At 36.5% G+C, this 22140-nt stretch overlaps 1 protein-coding gene across 1 annotated transcript in view; it reads right to left on the bottom strand.

Annotated features, from left to right (window-relative positions):
- Nucleotides 1-22140, bottom strand: part of LOC138710027 (juvenile hormone esterase-like) — a 44782-nt gene that overhangs the window by 13545 nt on the left and 9097 nt on the right. The window contains exons 3-6 of the mRNA XM_069840687.1: nt 19184-19346; nt 12764-12949; nt 8126-8307; nt 792-948 (exon numbers count right to left, since the gene is read on the bottom strand). Of these exons, the coding sequence (XP_069696788.1) occupies nt 792-948; nt 8126-8307; nt 12764-12949; nt 19184-19307 (649 nt within the window). The 5' untranslated portion in view covers nt 19308-19346. The remainder of the gene's footprint in view (nt 1-791; nt 949-8125; nt 8308-12763; nt 12950-19183; nt 19347-22140) is intronic.

Here is a 22140-nt window from a genome sequence, read left to right as displayed (position 1 = left end):
GCACTTTATTCTTGTTTCATTTTACTAAATCGTGCACATTTCTACTGCCAATCTCATATTCTTATGCGATATACGAGATGAGCCATGGTTTTTCCTTTCCCAAATCGCTAACACGTTCCTTTTGACATTTTGCACAGAGTGATCAAATTATGCACGAGTTTTCAATTGTGTGGAATTTCTTGGAGTCATTTCTTTGAAAAGAAATAGTGACTATTTTACAAGTTGTGAAAAACACCCCCTCCTAAAAGTAAGTGTTTCTACTGCTGGTAATGATAGCATTCCTATTACATACTATGTAACGGTAAAGACTGATAATGACTCTCTGTAGAAGAAATGCGTACTAATATAAATATATACTGTACCGGTACTTCGTATTTTTCTGCAAAAAAAAAAAAAAAAAAAAAAAAAAAAACATGAGATAGACAGTCGGATAACCCACTAATCGGTTAATAGGGTGACGGATAATCGAGATTCTACTGTATTATGTTATTGTCTAATTAAGTGTGTAATATAAAGAATGTAGCGGCGTGGCTTTTGTTACAAGTTAATAAGGCAATAATAAATAATTCAATAAAATAAATACGAGATAAACAAACTGGCTATGGCAGACCCATTTCGTGAGTAAAAGTCAGTTAATGGAATTATTCCTGAATATGATGTTAAATGGAAAGTATTTACATGCAGAAGTAGTGAGTTTCATAGTCTTGGGATACAACTTGATTATTTATAGAATACAAGTACGAGAAATGTGTTATTACAGCACACCGCATTTGTTTCGGACAGACACTCACTTTCTCCGTAGAGGGCGCCTTCTTGGGACGTGCTTCCCATGAGCCACGGGACTTTGTAAAAGTCTCCTGACTGCGCCACTTCCAGGGCAGAAGACGTCAGGAATGGATCTGGGTTGGAGGCTCTTTTGGCTTCTACCACAGGCTGCCATAACCGTAACTGTAACATTTATACATTTGCATCCGTTATCTGTTCTATATATTCAACAATCTTGAATTCTATAGAGAAACGAGTGATAAAAATAGAATAACAACGTAGTAGAGTCTTAGGTTTGCAACACCTAAAACCTGTCTGCTCTTGAGGGAGAAGAGTGTAGACGACGTTGTCTGCTTCACAGACGAGCTTCTGGTGTGACTGGCGAGGCTGTAGATAGGCTACCTGTGATAGAGTAGAAAAGTAGAAAATAAAGAGTGACCCATAAGTCTAGAACCTTAGGCCAAATTTCTGAAATGTTGTTTCTTCTTCTTTGCAGATACTTTTGAAGTCTGAGTGATATAATTAAGTAAGGAGGAATGCATTCAAGTGATCTTGTTTGTTGGCACAGTCGCGGGGAAGTTGTCCGCAAATATTACGTTAGAATGATTACACACACATACATTAGAAATTTACATGAGAAAACTCATTGTCCACTCGTTGGTCCACTGTGCTGTTTGTCTACCACGTCTCTTCGAATTTTTACTGAGCTTCCCCCCCCCCCCCGCAACTGCGTGTGATCGACGCTCGTTCTATACTGTTTTCTCTGTAAGAAAAATCCTGATGTAAACATAATCACGTTGCTGTCATACCCGTGATTGGTTCCCAGTCGAAACACTCTCACGACGTAGGAAAATACAGTTCGTATTTGGAAGCCATAATCTTGCATTATTTGAAAATAAAAAATTGAATTCTAATTGTTAAATACAATGAAACATATAACGTCATTCCTATGTAAAACGTTATGTAAAAGAAAAGCTACTTTTATATTTTGTTATGTACTATGAACGCGGATGAATACCAACAATAATACCAAGGTAGTCCGTTCTTGTAACAAGCTGGCGTCACTTGATTTCGTAGTTGTTCCCATAAGCACGTGGTACTGAAGTATCCATCCTCGGTGTGTGTGGTTATTAAACATAAGAGTGGAAACCCTCTTAAAAGCGGAGAAAAACAAATAGTCTTAAATGTATATAATAAGTTAAGTGAGTTTTAATATTAGAGTAATTATAAAGTAAATGTTTCCTAAGCAAATGAATGCATAGTAGTGAGGTTAGGCCTACTTGACGAGTAACGGGAAACGTTTAACATGAAACACAATGTACAACAATGGGCGGAGACACGTACTGAAAATCTATGGCGCCAAACAGCGGCCAATGAAGCCTCACTTCAGTCACGTGCTATTGTTTTTATTAGGATTTTTCTTACAGCGAAAAGATTATAGGTGCAACCAATTACATTCTAAGGTAACTTCTCTGCGATGTACCTGCCAACAAACAGGATGACGTAGCTCTTCACTTAACATCATTCAGACTTCGGTGTAAATAAGAAGAAAGACTCTTTCAGGGTTTTGGCCTGTGGTTTCAAAACTGTGGTAAACTGTGTATAATAATGGACACAGTACACCAATGCAACTGCAGTGCTTAGTGGTGCAGAGGCTCTCAGTGTAAGACATTCTTCTGAACGGAAATGAAGAAATTTTGCAACGAACGAAAACGTTATTTCTTTGCTGGAGGAATGAAACATTATTCTCTCGGTCAAATATTCCATTAAATAAGCGTCAATGCCCGGTTGTAATCATTGAAATCACTCTCCCTTGTGCTACTTGACAGCCGATTACTTCGGTCGAAGAATTAAAGCCTGAGGTCAAAAACTATTCAAGTCCACTTTTGACCAAACTGAGAGGTAAAATATGGTCCTAAAGTCACTTGTATTATTTTTCCACGAAAATGTTTTTGTGGAGAAGTAATATAAGTGCAACAGTTTTCAGTATTTGTATATTATTTAATTAAAACAAGAACAAGAAGATTGCTTACAACATTCAAACATTGCTGTCTTAACAGCATTTGAGCTTTCTCATTATCATATTATAACACAAAATGTGTCTGTATAACCGAAAGATTCACTCAGTCAATCTTTTTAACGTATCCAGCTGTTTGCTGACAACATAAAGTCCACTATAGTCTATTCAATTGTTTTTCATGAGAAGTGAGGGGTATTTTGAAGGTGTTCATTATAGATGCCTGTTGCTAGTAGCCAGAGTTGAGGTGTAGTCAATATACAGTATACTGCAGAGCTGTGTCTTCTGCAATTGATATTGCTGATTTTAATTTACTTTTGTGGTTTATGGATGGACAGTATAGAAGAATGTGTTCCAGATCTTCATCATTATTACACTAACGACAAGTAGGAGTATCAGAAAGGTGAATTCGGTGTAGATTCAATTGTGTGACAATGTGACCTGTTCTGGCTCTTGTTAAAAATGTTTGAACATGTCTGGGCAAGTTTTTGTACATTTCCAGGTCATTTGGTTTCTTTTGAACGGACTGTAAAATTTTTCCTTTTTCAGAAGAGAACCAATTGTTGATCCATAAGTTTATAAAATGAGACTTTACTGAAACAAAGGCATTGGATAGAGATATCACTTGAAGAGGTCTTGGTTCCAAATATGTTGGCCATTTCGCAACGTTATTGACTTTCTCGTTTCCAGGTATGTATACCACAATGACGTAGATATCCATTGAAATGCTATTTCCTTTTGGAATTCTTTTAGTTTACTTAGTTGTTTCTGAATTGGAATAATTCTATGTGCGTATAGGTTTGGTACATATTTAACTATATTAAATATAGCCCTCTTGGAATGGGTAAATATGCAAATAGATTTTTCAGAAATTTGAGTAACACACTGAAGAGCAGCATCAATTGCTAGCAATTCAGTGTCAGGACGGAGGAGGATGAACATAGTATGAAGTAACTTTCTTGATATTTTGAAATATAATACCCTGCTCTTGATGTCCCATCATTAGGGTTTAGAGATCCATCTGTATAAATTTGAAGAGGATTATTATATGTGCTGCAGAGTAGTTCCATGGCATCTAACTTAAGAATGTATCGAGGATCATTTTTGGAATGATTTCCTGGAATTTGTATGCAATGTTCTGGAATTATCCATTTCCATGGAGGAATTTCACAACTGAAGTTTTAACAATGAGTGTGTCTGTGATATAGACTGGTATTTCTTCTTTGTTTATTTTGTAGAAATTACACAGGATATTATCTGACAGTTTGAAGAACATCTCAGAACTGGATGAGGCTTGCAATTTTAAATGTATTTTTAGATCCCTTTTTAATACATGGTGTCTGATAGGTTGAATATTACATTCAATTTCTAGGGCAACAGTTGATGTCGTTTTTAGTACTCCGAAAGAAGAGGGTTAAGAAAATGTTTAATTTTAAAAGAATTTCAGCCTTAGTCGCTGTTCATTATGTCACTAGCCTCATCTGAAGAAGTCACATCTCTCTCTGCTGCAAAATCTATGTTTCTGTCATGAAGCGCATCTGTAGGACTCCTACCGCGAGTATTCCTTGAACTTTCTCTTCCACGCACTCTTCCACGTCCTGCAGTCCTTATTATAGGCCCATCCTTCATGCTTCAGGTCATCAAATAAAGAGTAATGTATGGGTGGGATGAATTTCTTTAGCTATGCAAGTTGGTACACTTAGCAAAAGTTATCCTTATTGTATAGCTGGTCCAGCTCAATGTGTGTAGGCCTTCCACGAAGATGTTTGGAATATATAATCTATTACCTCCATTATGGCAAATGAATTAGTCATAAACAGAAGAAACGCAACAACACTATGTAAACAACGCACTTGTATTAGTTTGCGTCTGTCAAAACTCTGTATGCATTGTAATACAAGAGTAAGACCAACATGGAGCAGCATTGACTGGAACTGCACTTATATTACTTTTTCTCTGAACAAAAGTGACGTTAAAGATTTAGAATATACACATATCTCAATTTTTTAAAAAATGTCACTTGTATCACTTTGCTTCTGAGTGCCTCATATATATATATATATATATATATATATATATATATATATATATATATATATAGTTATTTCTTGTCACATATGGCAAGGTTAAAGGCTAACAAAATTTTTCTTTTTAATTTTTGCGCGTCCTTTTAGAGTTCATTCTGTACATTCTGTGCTTGAGTGAATTGAGTAAAAGATTTACTTCAAGCTGTAACTGTAGCAGTGTAATTAAGTACAGATAAAAATGTTCCATTTTAACTTCTCATCGAATTACTTTCATGAAAATTAGTTGTTAATTTGAAATGTATCTTCGTAATCGCAATAAAATGTCTGCTAATAACAGTCTGTGAGCAATTGAAACAAATTACAGAGTTCTAATAATATAGGCTATGTAAGTTAAAACTTAGGCTACAGTAACTTACATTTAAACATGGCAATAATTTTAAATCATCATTGTACATTCAGATACAATAATACAGTAGTAGTTGCAGTAATAATAATAATACTAGTAATAATAATAATAATAATAATAATAAATTAAAATAATTTAAATCTGAACTAATAATCAGAAATAGAAATATTTTAATTTACATACGAATACCAATATTTAATTTTAATACCGAGCGATTCTGTGACTTCGTTACAGACTTTGGGGATGATACACTAGATCATTATGAACAAATTTCGTTAAGGAACCTGTTTCCTTTAACGTTTCTTTTGGTGATTACAGACCGTGATTTGTGTTGTCAGATGCTTTTTCTGACCAGAATTTTTGGTCTAAGGGCCATGGTAAATCATAGACCACTGCTGTGGACTGCAGCTGCTGTTAGCATGTCTGGCCATGAAACGAATTAAAATTTTGGTTGAGACAAGTTACCTGATTTAAGTTTTTCCGAGGTTTTCCCCTCAACCAATTGAAACAGAATTGCTGGATAACTTTCTGCATTGAACCTCGCACTCATTTCGCCATCGTAATTACAGTTCTTCTATCATCATCATCATCATCATCATCATTATCATCATCTCTGTTTCTTTCTCATATTTCGGACTTGCTCTGGGTCGCACTCGAACTTCCCCTTTTTACCTTTCCATTTAGGCATCACCGCAGCACCTCGACCTCGGTCTCGCCGAGCCCCTACCACGCCGTAGCGGAGAACTGAGAAATATGTTCCCAAATTGAAGCAGCGGAAAGCCGCCATTTGTTTGTTAGAAAACGCGAGAGATTTCGAAACGACTATTTGAATACGCCTTGTATTGCGTATCCGAAAGCTAAATGTTTTTATTTACAGAAACAATACTTCCTTTCCGATATACCTTTAATAGCGTGTTTTTGCTGTCAGCAGAGTTGCTAGGTTTTCTGCGAGGGAAATCGGGATATCAGAAGCTAACTTAAGTCATCAGACTTATCATCTCTTTATCATAAGATTTATAGTTGTTTTCTGCAAAGTAGTGTTCGCGTGCTTTTAATGTAATACTCGCCTCCTTGAGAAACACTAAAATACGAAAGACACACAGTACAGTGAATACTATAGGCTAATTGTTTTTTCTTTTATTAACCACCAATATGTTTTAACCATTCGCTACTAGCCTAAATTAACTTTGCAACTTTTCTTTTTCGCAACCGGTACTGCAACAGTACATCTGACGATGAATCCATGTTTAAACATAGTTCACTAAACAATAAAACGCAGCAATTGTATGTGGCTGTTATTACTATAAAATACCATATCAGAATGCTATCTTTTTTGCCACTCAACGCACGTAAAATACACAATGTTTATTAATTGCGAGAGCAGCAACTAGGTACCGAAACGGATTAATCAACAATGCGGTAGAACTAGGGGAACTATTATCTTGCGAGTTGAGTTGCCTTACGGCAATCAGCTAGGCTACCTCACAGACTTACTAAATTTCCGCAGGTTATCTCTATGTTTACTATGTTACCATTTGAGTCAATATATAAATAAAAATATCAGATAATAGGAAATGCAGACTAATTTGTTTAAATTACATTCTAAGTTATTATCTCTCAAATCGTGATTTTTATCAATCCCGATTCGCTTTATGGGGATTCAACCAGAAAATTGGGAGAATCCCGCCTAAATTGGGATACCGGCAACTCTGGCTGTCAGGCTTGCATCATTTTCATATGAATTCTGAATGTGAATATTCATAACCACGGTTAATACAAGAATTAACGTCTAGTTTTAATTTAATCAGTAGGTTAAACTGCTGTATGAAATCAAAAAGCATTATTATTATTATTATTATTATTATTATTATTATTATTATTATTATTAGTAGTAGTAGTAGTAGTAGTAGTAGTAGTAGTAGTAGTAGTAGCGGTAGCAGCAGCAGCAGCAGCTAGTAAGATAAGAAACTGTTTAATTAATCCGTAACTAAAACAAGAATTACTTTCAATCAGTCATATTAAAAAAATTAAGTTATACAGTTTCTGTATCTTTAAATTCGGCGAATAATTATCTGTTTCAAGAAAATGAAGGAATGGAGTGGATGAAGGACAATAACAATTTATATGGTAATAACATATTTTCAAAGTAGTTCGAAATGAGTTGAACATATTCAATGATTCGTTGTAGGGTAGAAAATCTCTCTGAGGATTGCACCTATCCACTTTCGGTTAAGGGAATCTTTACTCTGAGGAAACCTGAAGCATAATACAGTCGTTTAAGTACAATAGTTTTTCTTCTGTAACATAATATGGAGCAAAAATCGTCGTAGAATTTAAAGATTAACTAATCAGTGAAATGTAACATTCCTTCCTTCTTTATCTTTACATCCGTGTGTATTGCTGCAATTAAAAACTGCACACGAACGAACCATACTTATTCAGCTCGTCGGCTGTTCAATTTGGGAGCATAACACGAGCGCCAGTGAGCGGTTTATGGGTCTCACGAGCACTATAATCCCCAGGGGAGAGCCCACGGTATATAGCACAACCATAAGCACTAATAGCCTCATTCCACGGGGTTCATGTTCGGTGGCGGCCTGCAGCGGAACAAGTCCGAAATATGGGGGAGAAACGGAAGTGATGAAAGAGAGGAAATGTAATATTATGAAGGCGAAATGAGTCCGTGGTGTAAAGCCGAAAGTTAACTAGAAATTCTACTTGAATTGATTGAGGGAGAACCTTGAAAACATTCTCAACCAGTAACTTGTCCCAAACAGGATTTGAATCCGGGGCCGCGCGCTTCAAGGTCAGACATGCTGTTAGTCCGCAGCGGTGGACTATTTTGAAGGTCGATGTCAAATAGTGGAATTTCATTATCAAATTTTAAAATGCGTTGTTTTGTATTGTTACCTGATTTTCCACGAGGTAAGCAACGTCCAATTTGCGAAGACATCGCACCATTTCCACAGAACTTCCTTTGGGACAGCCCACAGTCCACGCCTGTTCCTGAGCTTTAGCAAAAGGGTCGAAAAGCGGCAGCATGAAGGGCGAGAATGCAGTTCCGCTCTGGCTAATCGCTCTGTGGAACATGCCTGCAAATTATACACCATGGGCATCGACAGGGAAGCACAATCAGAAAAAATGTATGATAACTAATTCATTTGTTATGTTTTATTAATTTACTGACTCATCCTAACATGCAGTCCACACAGGCTTCTCTTCTACCCCAATAAATATGTCACTACTTTGCAGTCATAAAAATCAATGTAGGTCTATATATCGAATAAATTACAATTTTATTCTTCTGTTTCACGAGCAGGTAACAGTGTTTATTAAACAGTGATAGTAGTAAGTGTATATTGTGATGTTGAATAAAGAAAGTTCCTCATAAGCAAGCTTCGAGACTTGCGACCCGATACAATAAGTTTACTGTGCATGTACTATAGGTTGTTGACTCGCTGCAGGTAGTGAAAGGTAGAAATGTGTTGAGGTAACAACGTTACTGTTTACAATAGAGTACGGTAGTACGGGGGAACACACACATATGTACATTCTGAAAGTAAATATACATTACACAATGATAATGTCAAAATAATGTGAAAAGTATTTATTCTTCTGTCTTTTATAAGCATTTGTGTTTAATTATAGACAGTGTTAATGGTGGAAATGAAATGTAGCAATTTTAATTTCTTCATTAATCCTATTGGTCATCTTTAAGAAGTGCAGTTACAGTACTGAATTGCAATGTACTACAGATACATTTTCAGTGTCTGAAACGTACATCTTTTTCGCTATCTGCCAAACACAATTTGTACTGTGAAAAGCTGCGCTCTACGTCGCATGACGTGACAGGAGCCAAACTAAGAAACCTAACATCATTGCAGTCTCTAAGAGACAATCCTTTATTCTCGGGTGACTCTATGTCCACTAATTTGCTGTTTATGTTACACAATGCTCCATATCCGTTATTTTTACATAAAATTGATTTCCACTTCTGTTTTACACGTTCAGTAACCGGTGTACTTGGTGTCTCATTAAATCTCTGTGTCATTTTCTCAACTAATTTGAGGGCTTCCGGCATCTCTTGCTCTGACTTTTCTAACCGTGTAATAGTTTCAGACACAGTTTGAAAATAGGTTTGTATGAAAACCAAATTATTCATCAGAACCTTCAAATCCAGAGCGTTTTCCTTTGCGTATTTGTTCGCATTCATTCTACAGTACCCCCACCCACTGTACGCTTTACCACTATACTCAGTACGCCGTTATGCGGATTTCCCACTGAACTGCTCTATCGGGTCCGAAGTCTCGAAGCTTGCTCATAAGTTACCGATCGATGGTTTCCCTCCAAATTTTAATACAATCACGCTACTAGCTCTTTTTGCTCTTGGGTTTCCGCGGTATTCTTAAAGAATTAGGACAGTTGTCAGGGTAAGACCAAGAAATGGGCCACAGACCTATTCACTTCCTTAAACATCTTTTCCTTTGCATTTCTTAGAAATTTTAGAAATTGTTTTCTAAATTTTCGTCGTTCACGTTATCCGATGGGCTCTTATTTTTCGAACATTGTCTTCGCCATCTTATTTTTGCAGTCTATCTTGTTACCTGCTGAGCAACTAATCCTCTCCCAGCTCACACCATTCAAAATTATAATTTAGTTAAATATTACAGAACATGCGAACTGCTCTTCTCGCTCAGCTTTCAATTTAATCCACTTAGGTGGAAATCCTGAAAGTGGCTTTGTTTGTCCATAGTTAATTAAGCATTGGTAATCTAATTAAACTGAAAGTTAATCAGGACAAACGACTTCTAAGCTGTGTGTATGACAAAATGAATGCACCAGTCTTTCAAAATTATCCTCATTCCATACAAGAAGTCTCCTCATATCAACAAACATATCACAATATTCTTCCGCGCTCTAAACGCTGATTGGTTCTATGTTCACGCCGAAGAATGAGGCAGACACGTGTGGGGCAATTACAAATGTAACATAATTAATTTAAGGTAACAACTCAACATCAAGCATCGAGCCACCGGCGTAGCTCAGTCGGCTAAGACGCTTGCCTGCCGATCCGGAGTTGCGTTCGGGCGCGGATTCGATTCCCGCTTGGGCTGATTACCTGGTTGGGTTATTTCCGAGGTTTTCCCCAACCATAAGGCAAATGTCAGGTAATCTATGGTGAATCCTCGGCCTTATCTCGCCAAGTATCATCTCGCTATCACCAATCCCATCGACGCTAAATAACCTCGTAGTTGATACAGTGCCGTTAAATAACCAAGTAAAATAAAAAAAAAAATCAAGCATCGAATAGATGCTAAACTTTTACAAGAATGTAGTTACATTATGAAGCGTCAGCTAACGAACCGGCTTCGCCTTATAACCTTAGGCCTGAATTACCGACAACTAGTTAGTCATTACAGACCAGTGTTGCCAACTCAGAATTCCATTTACCGCTGCATAAGCTTAAAAAAACCGATAAACTATACTTGAAAAACTCCAGATTTTTCTTAACACATCACTTCCAAATTTGAAATACAAATTATACAGTTTTAGGAACTGGAGAATTTTATAAAAATGTAGACTAAATTATGGAAAGTGTGTATACCTTCGTAGGCTCTATATTCTATACAAAATCAATCGTACGGACTATTAAATCTGAATATTTTGCACTCAGTATCACCTTACATCATATACATCGAGCTTTCGAAATATCACCGGCAACTTTTTCCACCCAGTCTTTCAATTACTTTGTCAGTCTTGAACATTGTAATTGCGCTTTCCCTGTTATGTTCAATAACAAATAAATAAATAAATAAATAAATAAATAAATAAATAAATAAATAAATAAAAAAAATAAATAAATAAATCATTGTTTTTTTTTTCACACATCTTTAAACTTTTGTACGTATGGAGTTTTACGCGGCTTCAAAATTGAATGAAGTAGATCAAGAATAATATACTGAACACTTCGGAAACAATCGCATTCACAATCACACCAGTCGGTTCGAAATCTGATTTCACACTGAGCTGGAGACGTGCTTGCCAAGAATAAGTTTGATTTTAAGTTTTAAGTATGTGTTACATAAACTACAATGCGGAATGATAAATTAAATAATATATAATATAAGACGACATTAAGATATATGGATCATATGAGAAGACAAAGAGGAAAGTAGGAAAGGCTGGAGAATGCTGGGTTTGCAGTGAAAGACCTGCCCATGGGCAGAACACTATGAATGAATGAATGAATGAATGAATCATAATATAAGTTGTCATAAATTAAAATAATAATTCAGTTCATTATCTACTCTTTATGACTAAACATATTATCAGTTCATTAAAAAAAATAATGCCTAAATGATTAGTCTAAAGAGTTAACGAATGTACCATACCTATTTCTACAATAATGGATGAGGCAGGTAATGGACATGATTGCAAGAAATCGAGTTAACATAAAACGTTGATATTTTATACTCGCACAATGAAAAATTGTGATAATACCATGTTAATCTCTGGTTTATGATTAACTAATGTTGTTGTCTGCAAATACATATAAAACCAATATAACATCTTTACAGAAAAAAAAACTTAAAAATATCGTCTCCCTTTGCCGGAATCGTCAAAAAACGCCAAATAAATAGCTAGCTGCTGACGGTAAAATTCTGTAGCTGACCATAGTCCTGAAAGCACCAGATTTAGCTACAAAACCGCTGACTTGGCAACACTGTTACAGACTGCAGTGATATCGACAGAGTATTGCGATAATACAACACAAGGAGTAAACAATAACAGAAACTGATTGGCCGACCAACGTACCATTACACAACCTCGTTCTTATGCTATCGCACCTCACTGCAATATTGTCAACAGTGTTACGATAATACAGTACAAGGAGTAAAAAGAGAAACAGATTGGCTCTTCCAGCGTTTCCATCTCTGTGTTTCGGTCAGGGTTTCCAGTGGTGAACACCATTACACAACCTCCTTGTTATGTTGTCACGCCTCACTGCAACAGTCTGCTATCAACCCCGCCTAAAAATTACATCCTTTCGTGACAACCTACTTTAGTTTTCTAACTGATTTAATTAGCACATCGTATTTCCTTTTCGTGTTTAGAAAACATCGAAAATATATAATAGATGTGTTTCCAGACAGGGAACTGATTCATGTCGCGTTCTGTTCCTTGTTCTGCAGACAATACGAAGGGCTTCAGACACGTACATTTGTGTACATAGGCTTCTTCTTGTATGGAATGAAGATTTTAATAAACGGGGCATTGGTAAAACACTGCCTGCCATTAAAACTCACACACTCATTGATTCTTTGATTGACAACATCCACTCCATGAATTGATTCATTCAAATTTAAATCTTATGGGCTTGGGAATCAGATTCTTATTAACTGCCTATTTTTCACGATATCCGTTTATTGTGTTGTGTATAACAATCACTTACAATATTACTTTCCTTATGAGATTCGATTTTATAATTATTGCTAGGTAGGTTATATTAAAAGGATCTAATCATTTCCAATAGAGGAATATGCCCACCTCTGCTGAGAGGCGAGAACATGTGGAAGTGAACAGACGTGGCGCCGGCGCTGTGCCCCATCAGCGTGATCTTGTTGGGGTCTCCTCCGAAGTTGTGGATGTTGTCTCTCACCCAGCGCAGTGCTGCCACCTGATCCTTCATAGCCCAATTACCTGGCGCTTCGTCATCCCCTGTACTCAGGAAACCTGCAGTAAAACTTTCTTTATACTGGGTGTTCAGTTCAAAATGTGTCATGGCTCGCTGTATGTCGTCATGTGGCTATCCGATGAGCCTAGAGAATTCAATCTTCCTACACTTCCGCAGAGGCGTATTACCTAAATGCGAGAGAAGTTGCCTAGCAAGTACGGCGTTCATTCTGAAGATTACTTACCGATATGTACGGTAACGCCAATAGTGGCAAGAATGTGAACTGTTTGAAAACACGTACTGAAGTGAGTTTTTTTTTCTTACTGTCGGGATATGGGGAGAGGGTTAAGACGATTACTTACGTATGTGTTGACATTAACTTCGACGGTCAACATGGCACGGAGCATTTGATTTGTGTTGTGGAATGTTGCCGTACGCAATCGATGATAACAAATACCCTGCGTACGACTTGCCCGCGCAAAACACAGTTCGAAAGAGGTTATGGTAGCACACAAACTTTACAGACCGCCATCTGTTGCTACGACATTCAAGTTATACCGTACACGTTCCCAAGTTTAGATTGAACGCCTTGCTTAATAGGCAACTTCTCTGACATAAAAGCTGAAACTCGCTTCAAATCGCTGACTCACAACAGTGACGTCATGACACACTTTGAAATGAACACCCAGTAGAGTGCAGAAATGTCTCTTATAAAATTACATATTCCTTCACTGTATGTTTTAGAACCATTCAGTTTATTACTAGTTAGCAAGAAATTTTTCTTTGTAGTTTTTTATATCAGTTAAGCTTAAAAGTCATATGAAAATGAAATCATTGACGAAATAAGAAGGTGAACTTTATTTTCAGCATTTCACTCTGAAGGTACGTAAGAACATATTGGGATGAACAAATAAATACACATAGAGCGACAAGCTCCACAGCAGTGGACTGTACAGTAAGTAGCATGCTATGTTCAACGATAAATGTTGCAATTCCAGCAAACTGACATTTCTAAGAAATGAGGCTGAAAATTCTTGAAGTGCAAGTATAAGGATCTGATAATGGAGTGAAGTACATGTGAAATATCGAGACAAAATAATGTCAGTAATTATTTATTATTAATGCTTCAACTGGCAGTTATACTTCATTTAAAAGCTCGAGAAATGCCACTCATTCCTACCAAGTCAAATACATGCACGCCCTCGTCGTGACCCCTGGGTAACGCTAAGCATGTAAGGGCGGAAAAGCGAGTACCCGACGCTATAATTGGGACATGCCAGCTACGGGAGAAAATCCAGACAGAAAATCATCGTCCACGCAGGATTGCTGCGCGGTTGGGAGTAGTGGTTAGCAACCCCACCCCGGAAAAAGTCCATTGCTCAGAAACCTAAAGAAGGAAAAGCCGGACGGTCAAATCTATGGCGACATGGCAAGAATAAGGCATGATGACATTAAGAGGCTTGGAGTGAAGAACTGGTGGACGGTGGCTAAAGATCGAGACCGATGGAGAAGAATTCTTAAGGAAGCCGAGGCCCGATCCGGGCTGTAGGGCACCTTCAAGATTCTCTGAAGAATCCCACAAATGAAAAAGAAAAAAAAAACCCACATGCAGCTCTCCTAGAAACTTTAAACGCAAGAAAACAACTTCACGTGGAATGTATTTTATATTGAATCTGAATCACGATATGTATAGACGAAAGCATTCCTTTGCACCTCGGCAGCAATACCCCCTTGGGTTCTTGTCAGTCCACTGCCTTGCTCTGAGTTAGGGCGCTTCACAAAATACTGGCTACTATGGGCCACGCATTGCTCTCCTTGCTGTAGAGTGTTTCAAGGTAGACTGGTGAGAACAACGCTTTGTTAATGTCTGGCTAATCCATCTCTTCATTACAGTATTGTTTATGGAGCTGTCTCTAAGGACTTTTTCTTAAATTCTGTAAGGGGCCTGCTTTAATTAAGAATGAAAGCATACACGCCGAGAAATCTAAGAGTAAAGTAAGCTCTTGGTATATTACTTTATACTCCTTCAGTTATGGGGAAATAATAATAATAATAATAATAATAATAATAATAATAATAATAATAATAATCAGAAGCAGAGAGGTGGAAATGATACTAAAAGATATGCTACTTGAGGTAAATGACAGCTGTGAGCAGTATGGGATGAAGATAAATGCAAATAAGACGAAATTCATGGACATAGGAAGAAAAATACAGAAGATAAACTTGTGAATTCTAAATGAGGCAGTAGAGCAAGTGAACAGCTTAAAACAGCGTTTCTCAAACTATGGTCCGCGGACCACCTGTGGTCCTCGGGGTCTGCCCTTGTGGTCTTTCAAAAAAGACGGAAGAAAAAATAAAATTCAAACGAATTGCGTATCACGTTATAGCTGAAAATCTCAGAGTTTAGAAATGACACATGGCAATCGCCTTTCACTTTTTTCTCTCAGTACTGACAGTTTATGAATTTAATTACCCCACTCTACTCTCAGAAACAAAAGAGAGATCTAAAGCACTATGAACGTGGTGTTTCTCGCCATCTTTTCCCTGCACATCTAGTGCCGCGCCTGTAACCCAGCCAGGGACCACCCGAATTCATAACAGAGGACCAAAGTACCGAACCTTTTCATGTATTTATAACTTTCTTAATAGTTTTGCCGACACCCAGTCTGCACATTGAAATGGTCACGGACTGTACGTCCTACACCAATAATACAACTCAGGTCACAATATGAAATTTATTTTCCAAGTAAATATGATGAATTTTCATGGGTTCGTGATCCCTTTCATTGCGATACTAAAATAACAAACTTTCATTTAGTGAAAGAGAACAGTTAATTGAAGTCTCGAGTGACACCGAACTTAAAATGAAATTCCAAGCGGAAGGTATGGTTAATTTCTAGACCTCATCATAAGTGAAAAGAGAATATAGTGTACTGTACAATGGTGCTTTAGAGATTATAATTCAGTTCGCTTCTACGTATCTATGTGAGAAAGGGTTTTCATTACTAACTCGAATAAAAACAAAGTACCGAAATCGACTCGATGTATGTGACAATCTCCGACTTAAGCTTATCAGCATACATTCAAATATAGAACTGTGCAAGAATCGGTAGGCTCATCCATCTCATTAATGTAAGTTAATGATTATCCAAACTCTAATAGCCTTGAATTATAAAAAAAAAAAAAAACGAAAATGAATTTTCTTCTATTAACATTAACTTAATTAGTTAGTACTAATATAAAATCAATTGAATTAAATTAATTTTAATTAATTAATTCTATTTTAAAATATAAGTATACTGGTATTAAAATACGCTACAAAAATGATAAATTTGCTTTTGAAGGGAACAAGAATAAGGTGGTCCGCGGAACTGTTCTGATTTAAAAAAGTGGTCCGCACTTAAAAAATGTTTGAGAAACGCTGCCTTAAAATACTGTACTTGGGGTGTGCTATAAGCAGTAACATGAGCTGCTGCCAGGAAGTCAAAAGGACTATAATAGCTATGGCCAAGGAAGCTTTTAATAGAGAAAGGAGCATCTTCTGCAGACATCTGGAAAAATAAATAAGGAAGAGACTAGTGAAGTGCTTTGTATGGAGTGTGGCATTGTATGTGGCAGAAACATGGACATTACGACGAAGTGAAGAGAAGCGAATAGAAGCATTTGAAATGTGGATATGGAGAAGAATGGAACGTGTGAAGTGGACAGACAGAATAAGAAATTAAGCTGTGTTGGAAAGAGTGGGTGAAGAAAGAATGTTGCTGAAACTGATCAGGAAGAGGAAAAGGAATTGGTTGGGTCACTGGCTGAGAAGAAACTGCCTACTGAAGGATGCACTGGAAGGAATGGTGAACGGGAAAAGAGTTCAGTCATGGAGTCATGGAACAGATGTGTCAATGTATGTCTGGCTGTAAATGCCTTCCGAGCTTCAGGCCCTTTTCCACTGCACATGAGTGTCATTCCTGATTATGCTTACATTGGCACTGCAGCATCAGGTGACAAACCTACAATTCATACAATTCCTTCCATTGATTCAAATGTCTTAGAATCTCCAAACGTCATTCATCGCCAAAGAGTCACATCATCTGCCAAAGGCGTTACACAATAACCATCACAAATTGCATATACAATATATAATATAGTTAATACAGTTATATTTTCAAGTATTTTAAGTGTTTTTTCACTTCTTTCAGTTGACTGTGATTCATATCAATAATGCCCATTTTACCCTCCACACTTGGGGGAATATGGGCAAAACACATTAACTTGCATTTTCCAGTTTTACTTGAATACGTTTAGGAGTAAGCAGTCACGATTCTTATAAAATATAGCTAAATTGTTAAGAAACATATCCCAGCTATAAAATTAATTATTAGAAAAAAACCGAGAGATATTGTACCCGAAATAGTACTAAGGTGCCCATATTTCCCCGACTTCCCCTAATGAAATTTTGAATTCCAACCAATCACAATTATACATCGCGATAATTTTTGCAGGTAGATTTATCGCTATCAATTTACCGCATGGTCGTTCTTTTGTTTAGTCGGTGTCGCCAACTGTTTCCCCGTAAATCGATGAGCATGAATCCATTAAGATGTATCTATGCGGTTGAACATTTCTTTAAACTTTATGCAATCAAGCAATGAATTAAAGATTGAAAATGTGTTTGTCGAGCTATGAAAAGTGCTTTCCTGTAGCACGGAGTAACGGTCGAAATAAGGCATAGTTGACATTGGTCCTGCTCCCACAGGTAATTAACCTAATTGTAGCCTTCAAAATTTGTATTACGTGAATGAAATGAAACAATTAATAGAAAGCCAGATATTCAAATTTATGTAACATCGGCGCATACCAAATCCAAAGGCCTTGTTTAATATTATATACAAGGTCTTTGATCAAACTACCTTCCGTATGCCGTAATAAAATTCGTGTTTTAATTATCTATACAGAGATGGCTTCACTGTGTAGCAACATATGTCTCGCTGTAGTGTGAATACATAAGCATTGCTATATAGCTGACTCCACATTTTACATAGTTCTTAGTTCTCGGTGTAGTGTGTAATGTAACGATGAAGTACTAAATAAAGTGCGAAATTCTACTTCCACACCTACATCTTCATCTTCTAATTGCATGTAGGCTATCCGAAAAAAGTTACACTCCTTCAGTCAGATTTCATAATTGCGTTTTCAACAATTCTTCATTTAATTAATGTATTAATCAGATTACTTGTAATCATATTAAAAATGTTTAAATTAAATTATAATTTCAGCAGATAATGAAAATGCATTTCTGTTATAATAACACGAGAAAAGCGCAGTATGGGTAATTGGCATTATTAAACCTGTATTTCGATTTTCGCAATTGGCATTACTGAATAACATCGAATTTCTTTATTGCAATAATCGATATTGATCTATTTCAAATTCACAATGTCTGAATAGGTCAAGTATTCGTAAATGTATAATTATTAACATTTTATTTGTGAATTTTAGAGATAATTATTTACATTTTTTATTTTATTCACGAAATAGTCCTAATAAATCTCAGATCTCTCGTGACATTACTATAGATAATATTGGTTGCTATTGACGATGGGACGTAAGTCACATTACTTCCCTAGGAAAGCAAGTGAAAATATGTTTCGTTCAACAGTCGTATAGGAACAAACAAAATAATACTCTAAAGTCAACGATATTCCCAACAGTTCAGGTATTAAGTGCTGTAAAATGAAGAAATATATTTTTATTGCTTAACATGTGGGAGTGGGAGAAAAAAAGAAACATTATGTGCAATTCGTGAGTTAAGTAGAATTTGCTCGTGTGGACCGCCTAATTGCAGCCCTCGCTATGGTTCGGTGCAAACTCGTCCTCGACTAGTGAAAACTACTTACTTTCCTTAATACATAAATAACTAATTTCTGTTTGTATACTTCGTAAATTCTTATCTAAATTCCAATAACCTGAAGATCATTCTAAAAATAAAGCATGTAACTTTGAGTGGATGAAGTATAATATTTAAGTTGCATTAAAGATAAGATATTGATTATTTAATCTATATTGAAGAGCAAGAACATTATTGCATAACGAATTAATTATACACATGGATAAGAAGGGACAATATAATAATAATAATAATAATAATAATAATAATAATAATAATAATAATTCCAGTTTGACCTAATTCTCTATCGGCATATCACTATCTTATTTTATCTGAGTAAACTTCGTAGCTCGCAAAGACTGTTAATTGCAGAGCAGAAACTACGAAGCAATATTACTGCAATACTTACCTAAGACACCTAACCTGTAGTTGATGGTAACCAAGACTACGTCGTGGTTGAGCAGGTACTCAGGCCCGGCCCTGTTGCTGGCCCCTGTTCCGAACTCGAACAGCCCACCGTGGATGTACAGCATTACCGGGTATTTGGCATGGTGGATCCGCGCGAAGTAGCTCTGAAGCAAACATAACGTCCATAACAGCAATTAGTTTAAATTTTGCTTTTGTAAGTGCAATGCGCAATCATCATAGTAAGAAATTAATGAGACAAATTGCCATAGAAAGGAGAAACATCCTTAGGCGCGATTTTTTGTAATTCCTGCAAGTGTTCAAATTTATATTTGTACAGTACAGTCACAGCGCTGTCTTCCTTATTGTTCTCGGGTTTCTTTCTGTGCCACAATGGTGCCCAGTCTGCCCAGTCACCATTAAGTGAAGGTTGTAATCGTGACGTCTTGTTTGTGTTTGATGTATCTTAAACCAGATGTCTTAGGACCATCTATTTTGAAACCACGCCTAATAGAGGCATAATAAATCAGTACACCGAAGTTTCGACAATACATAATTATAATCCAAATGTAACACTGAAAAGGGCCTTGGTTTATGATGAGTTAATTTTCAAATTGACGCATACACTGGCGGAATGTGAATTTTTAGATTATTTAACTTCCTTCCAATAAGTGAGTGCATCGAGTCACATTACATCTCGGTATGAACTCTTTAACAAGTACTTCTGAGCTACCATCATTTCTTTCTGTTGGGCGATATGAAGCAAGACATTGCTCAGCGTAACATTTCTGTTCTGAGCTGTACAACCGTCACTATATAAAACAACTTCATCTCCTGAAAAGTTTGCAGATCAGAAATGAAATTATAGACAATTATGCTGAATTATTTGGAAGTTATCTGTCCATCATCTTCATTCCAAATGAAACAATGGTCTTCCTGGATTTTGAGGTTGACATTGTGTACCACCAATTTCATCTATACCTGGTAAGGTTTATCTTGTCTCAGTAGCAATAAAACAAAGTCCCTTCAAATGAGGGTGGAGATTATAGGAGGGTTGTAAATTTTCAGTATTCCTTTCAAAACCTTGTTATTGTGCAGGCTACCGGAAATCAATTTCTTGAAAGACAAGCTCAGTGACGGAACTACACAGTACAAAGAGAGATATTTCTTTAATTTTATTTTGCGCTACAGAATGTATCAACTGGTCCCTTCCGCCACTGGATGGATGGACGGCACCGCTCCATTCCCCCATCGCCATAACAATACAGACGAAGTAAGACATATCTCCTTTCTCTCTCTTTTCACAGTGAGACAAGATACATCACACAGACTTTAGTAGTAGAGAACTGACGACGCTGTCATTGTAGGACACAGGAGGACCCGCTGCAGATTGTCTAGCGAATACCCATTCTGGGGCCTTGACATAACACGAATCAAAGGGAATAAATTATTTAAAGTAGGTAGCGTTCGAAGGTCCAAAATTGTATTTTTTTTTTTACTGTAGGCCTACTCATTTTTGTACGAGGATATTTTATAAAACGTTTTTAAAATGTATCTTGTATACAAAATCTTAGATTCAAAACGTCTTAATTAACTACCTATATCATTTTAAATGCTTTAGTGGCTTTTGAGTCATACATTACATCTCATTTTATGTGTAACATATTCAGGAAACCTATTCATACTGTAAACATCTCAGATAATAAAGAGTTAATGACAAGAAGTAATGAAACAGATACTTACATGCAGGGGAGGGATGCGGCGGATTTCCCGCCCTGTTGGAAAGTTATCCCCTCTCATAAATTCATATTAACATCCCTGCCAGGGATAACTTATATCCCCCCTTACAAAATATAATTCATTTAATACGAGTATACTGTATGTACTTTATAAAATACAAAGTAAGCAAATAAAATAATATTGATGTATTACCATCACTGGCAAGCTGACAACAAGCAATAGCTAAGGAATTACACATCTTATCTGAAGCCTGTTCACAGATATAGTTATTATGATCAAGATGCAAGACAAGCAACTCAGTGCGACCAAGCGTTGAGCCGTATCGAATGAGGATAATAATAATTTTATGTATGGTATTCCCTGTCTAGGATTCTATCCCCCCCCCCATCAGAAATCTTAATTCGCACCCTGTTTGCATGCGAACAGTGTCCTCGCTCCATAGATAGCAATGCTTTGCTTCACGCTACTGAGTTAAGTTACAAGGTTTAGGAACCAACTTATGAGAGAGAGAGAGAGAGAGAGAGAGAGAGAGAGAGAGAGAGTGAGAGAGAGAGAGAGGGAGGGAGGTTGGTTTGTCAGTAGATGGATCTGTCGATGTATTTAAAAAACGCGCGATAAGTGAAAATCGACATTCGAGCGAGTAAAGAGATTTTGGAAGTAAGGTAAGGATATGTAAGTATGTAAGTTATGCATGAGAAATAATGTGATTGCGCATTTTAAGTATTCCATCAAGAGAATAACTTTGTTTATGAATGCCTGAATTGTACCATGCATTTAGACAATATTTGGCTGGCGGGCTTGTAGCCTAACATTTAACTGGTTTAAATGCTAAAAAATATCACATAGGAAACTGATACTATACTCACACAGAAAAAAATTCTCGTAAATTAATAATAATAATAATAATAATAATAATAATAATAATAATAATAATAACGATATTATTAATAATAGTATAGTAAGCATCGTAATGTTCCAAGTTAACAATTTTTAGCTAAATAGACACTTTATATTTTCGCCATATCTAGAACAAAGAATAACTGGCTCCCACTCTTCCCGATATTTTCGCTTTTTAGAGGTAATGAGGATTAGAGTCGTGGAAAAGTCTGTAATATTAAACTTGTGTCGGATTTGGGCTTATTGGGAGGTTGCCTCGTTGCCCCATGAAGCATTAACATAATTCCGATCGATCTCCATTCCTTTAATATATTCAAAGCATTT

The sequence above is a fragment of the Periplaneta americana genome, chromosome 12, assembly GCF_040183065.1.
Source record: "Periplaneta americana isolate PAMFEO1 chromosome 12, P.americana_PAMFEO1_priV1, whole genome shotgun sequence".
NCBI lineage: Eukaryota > Metazoa > Arthropoda > Insecta > Blattodea > Blattidae > Periplaneta > Periplaneta americana.
Note: the sequence above shows the minus strand (reverse complement) of the source record. Positions and strands in the feature narration are given on the sequence as shown.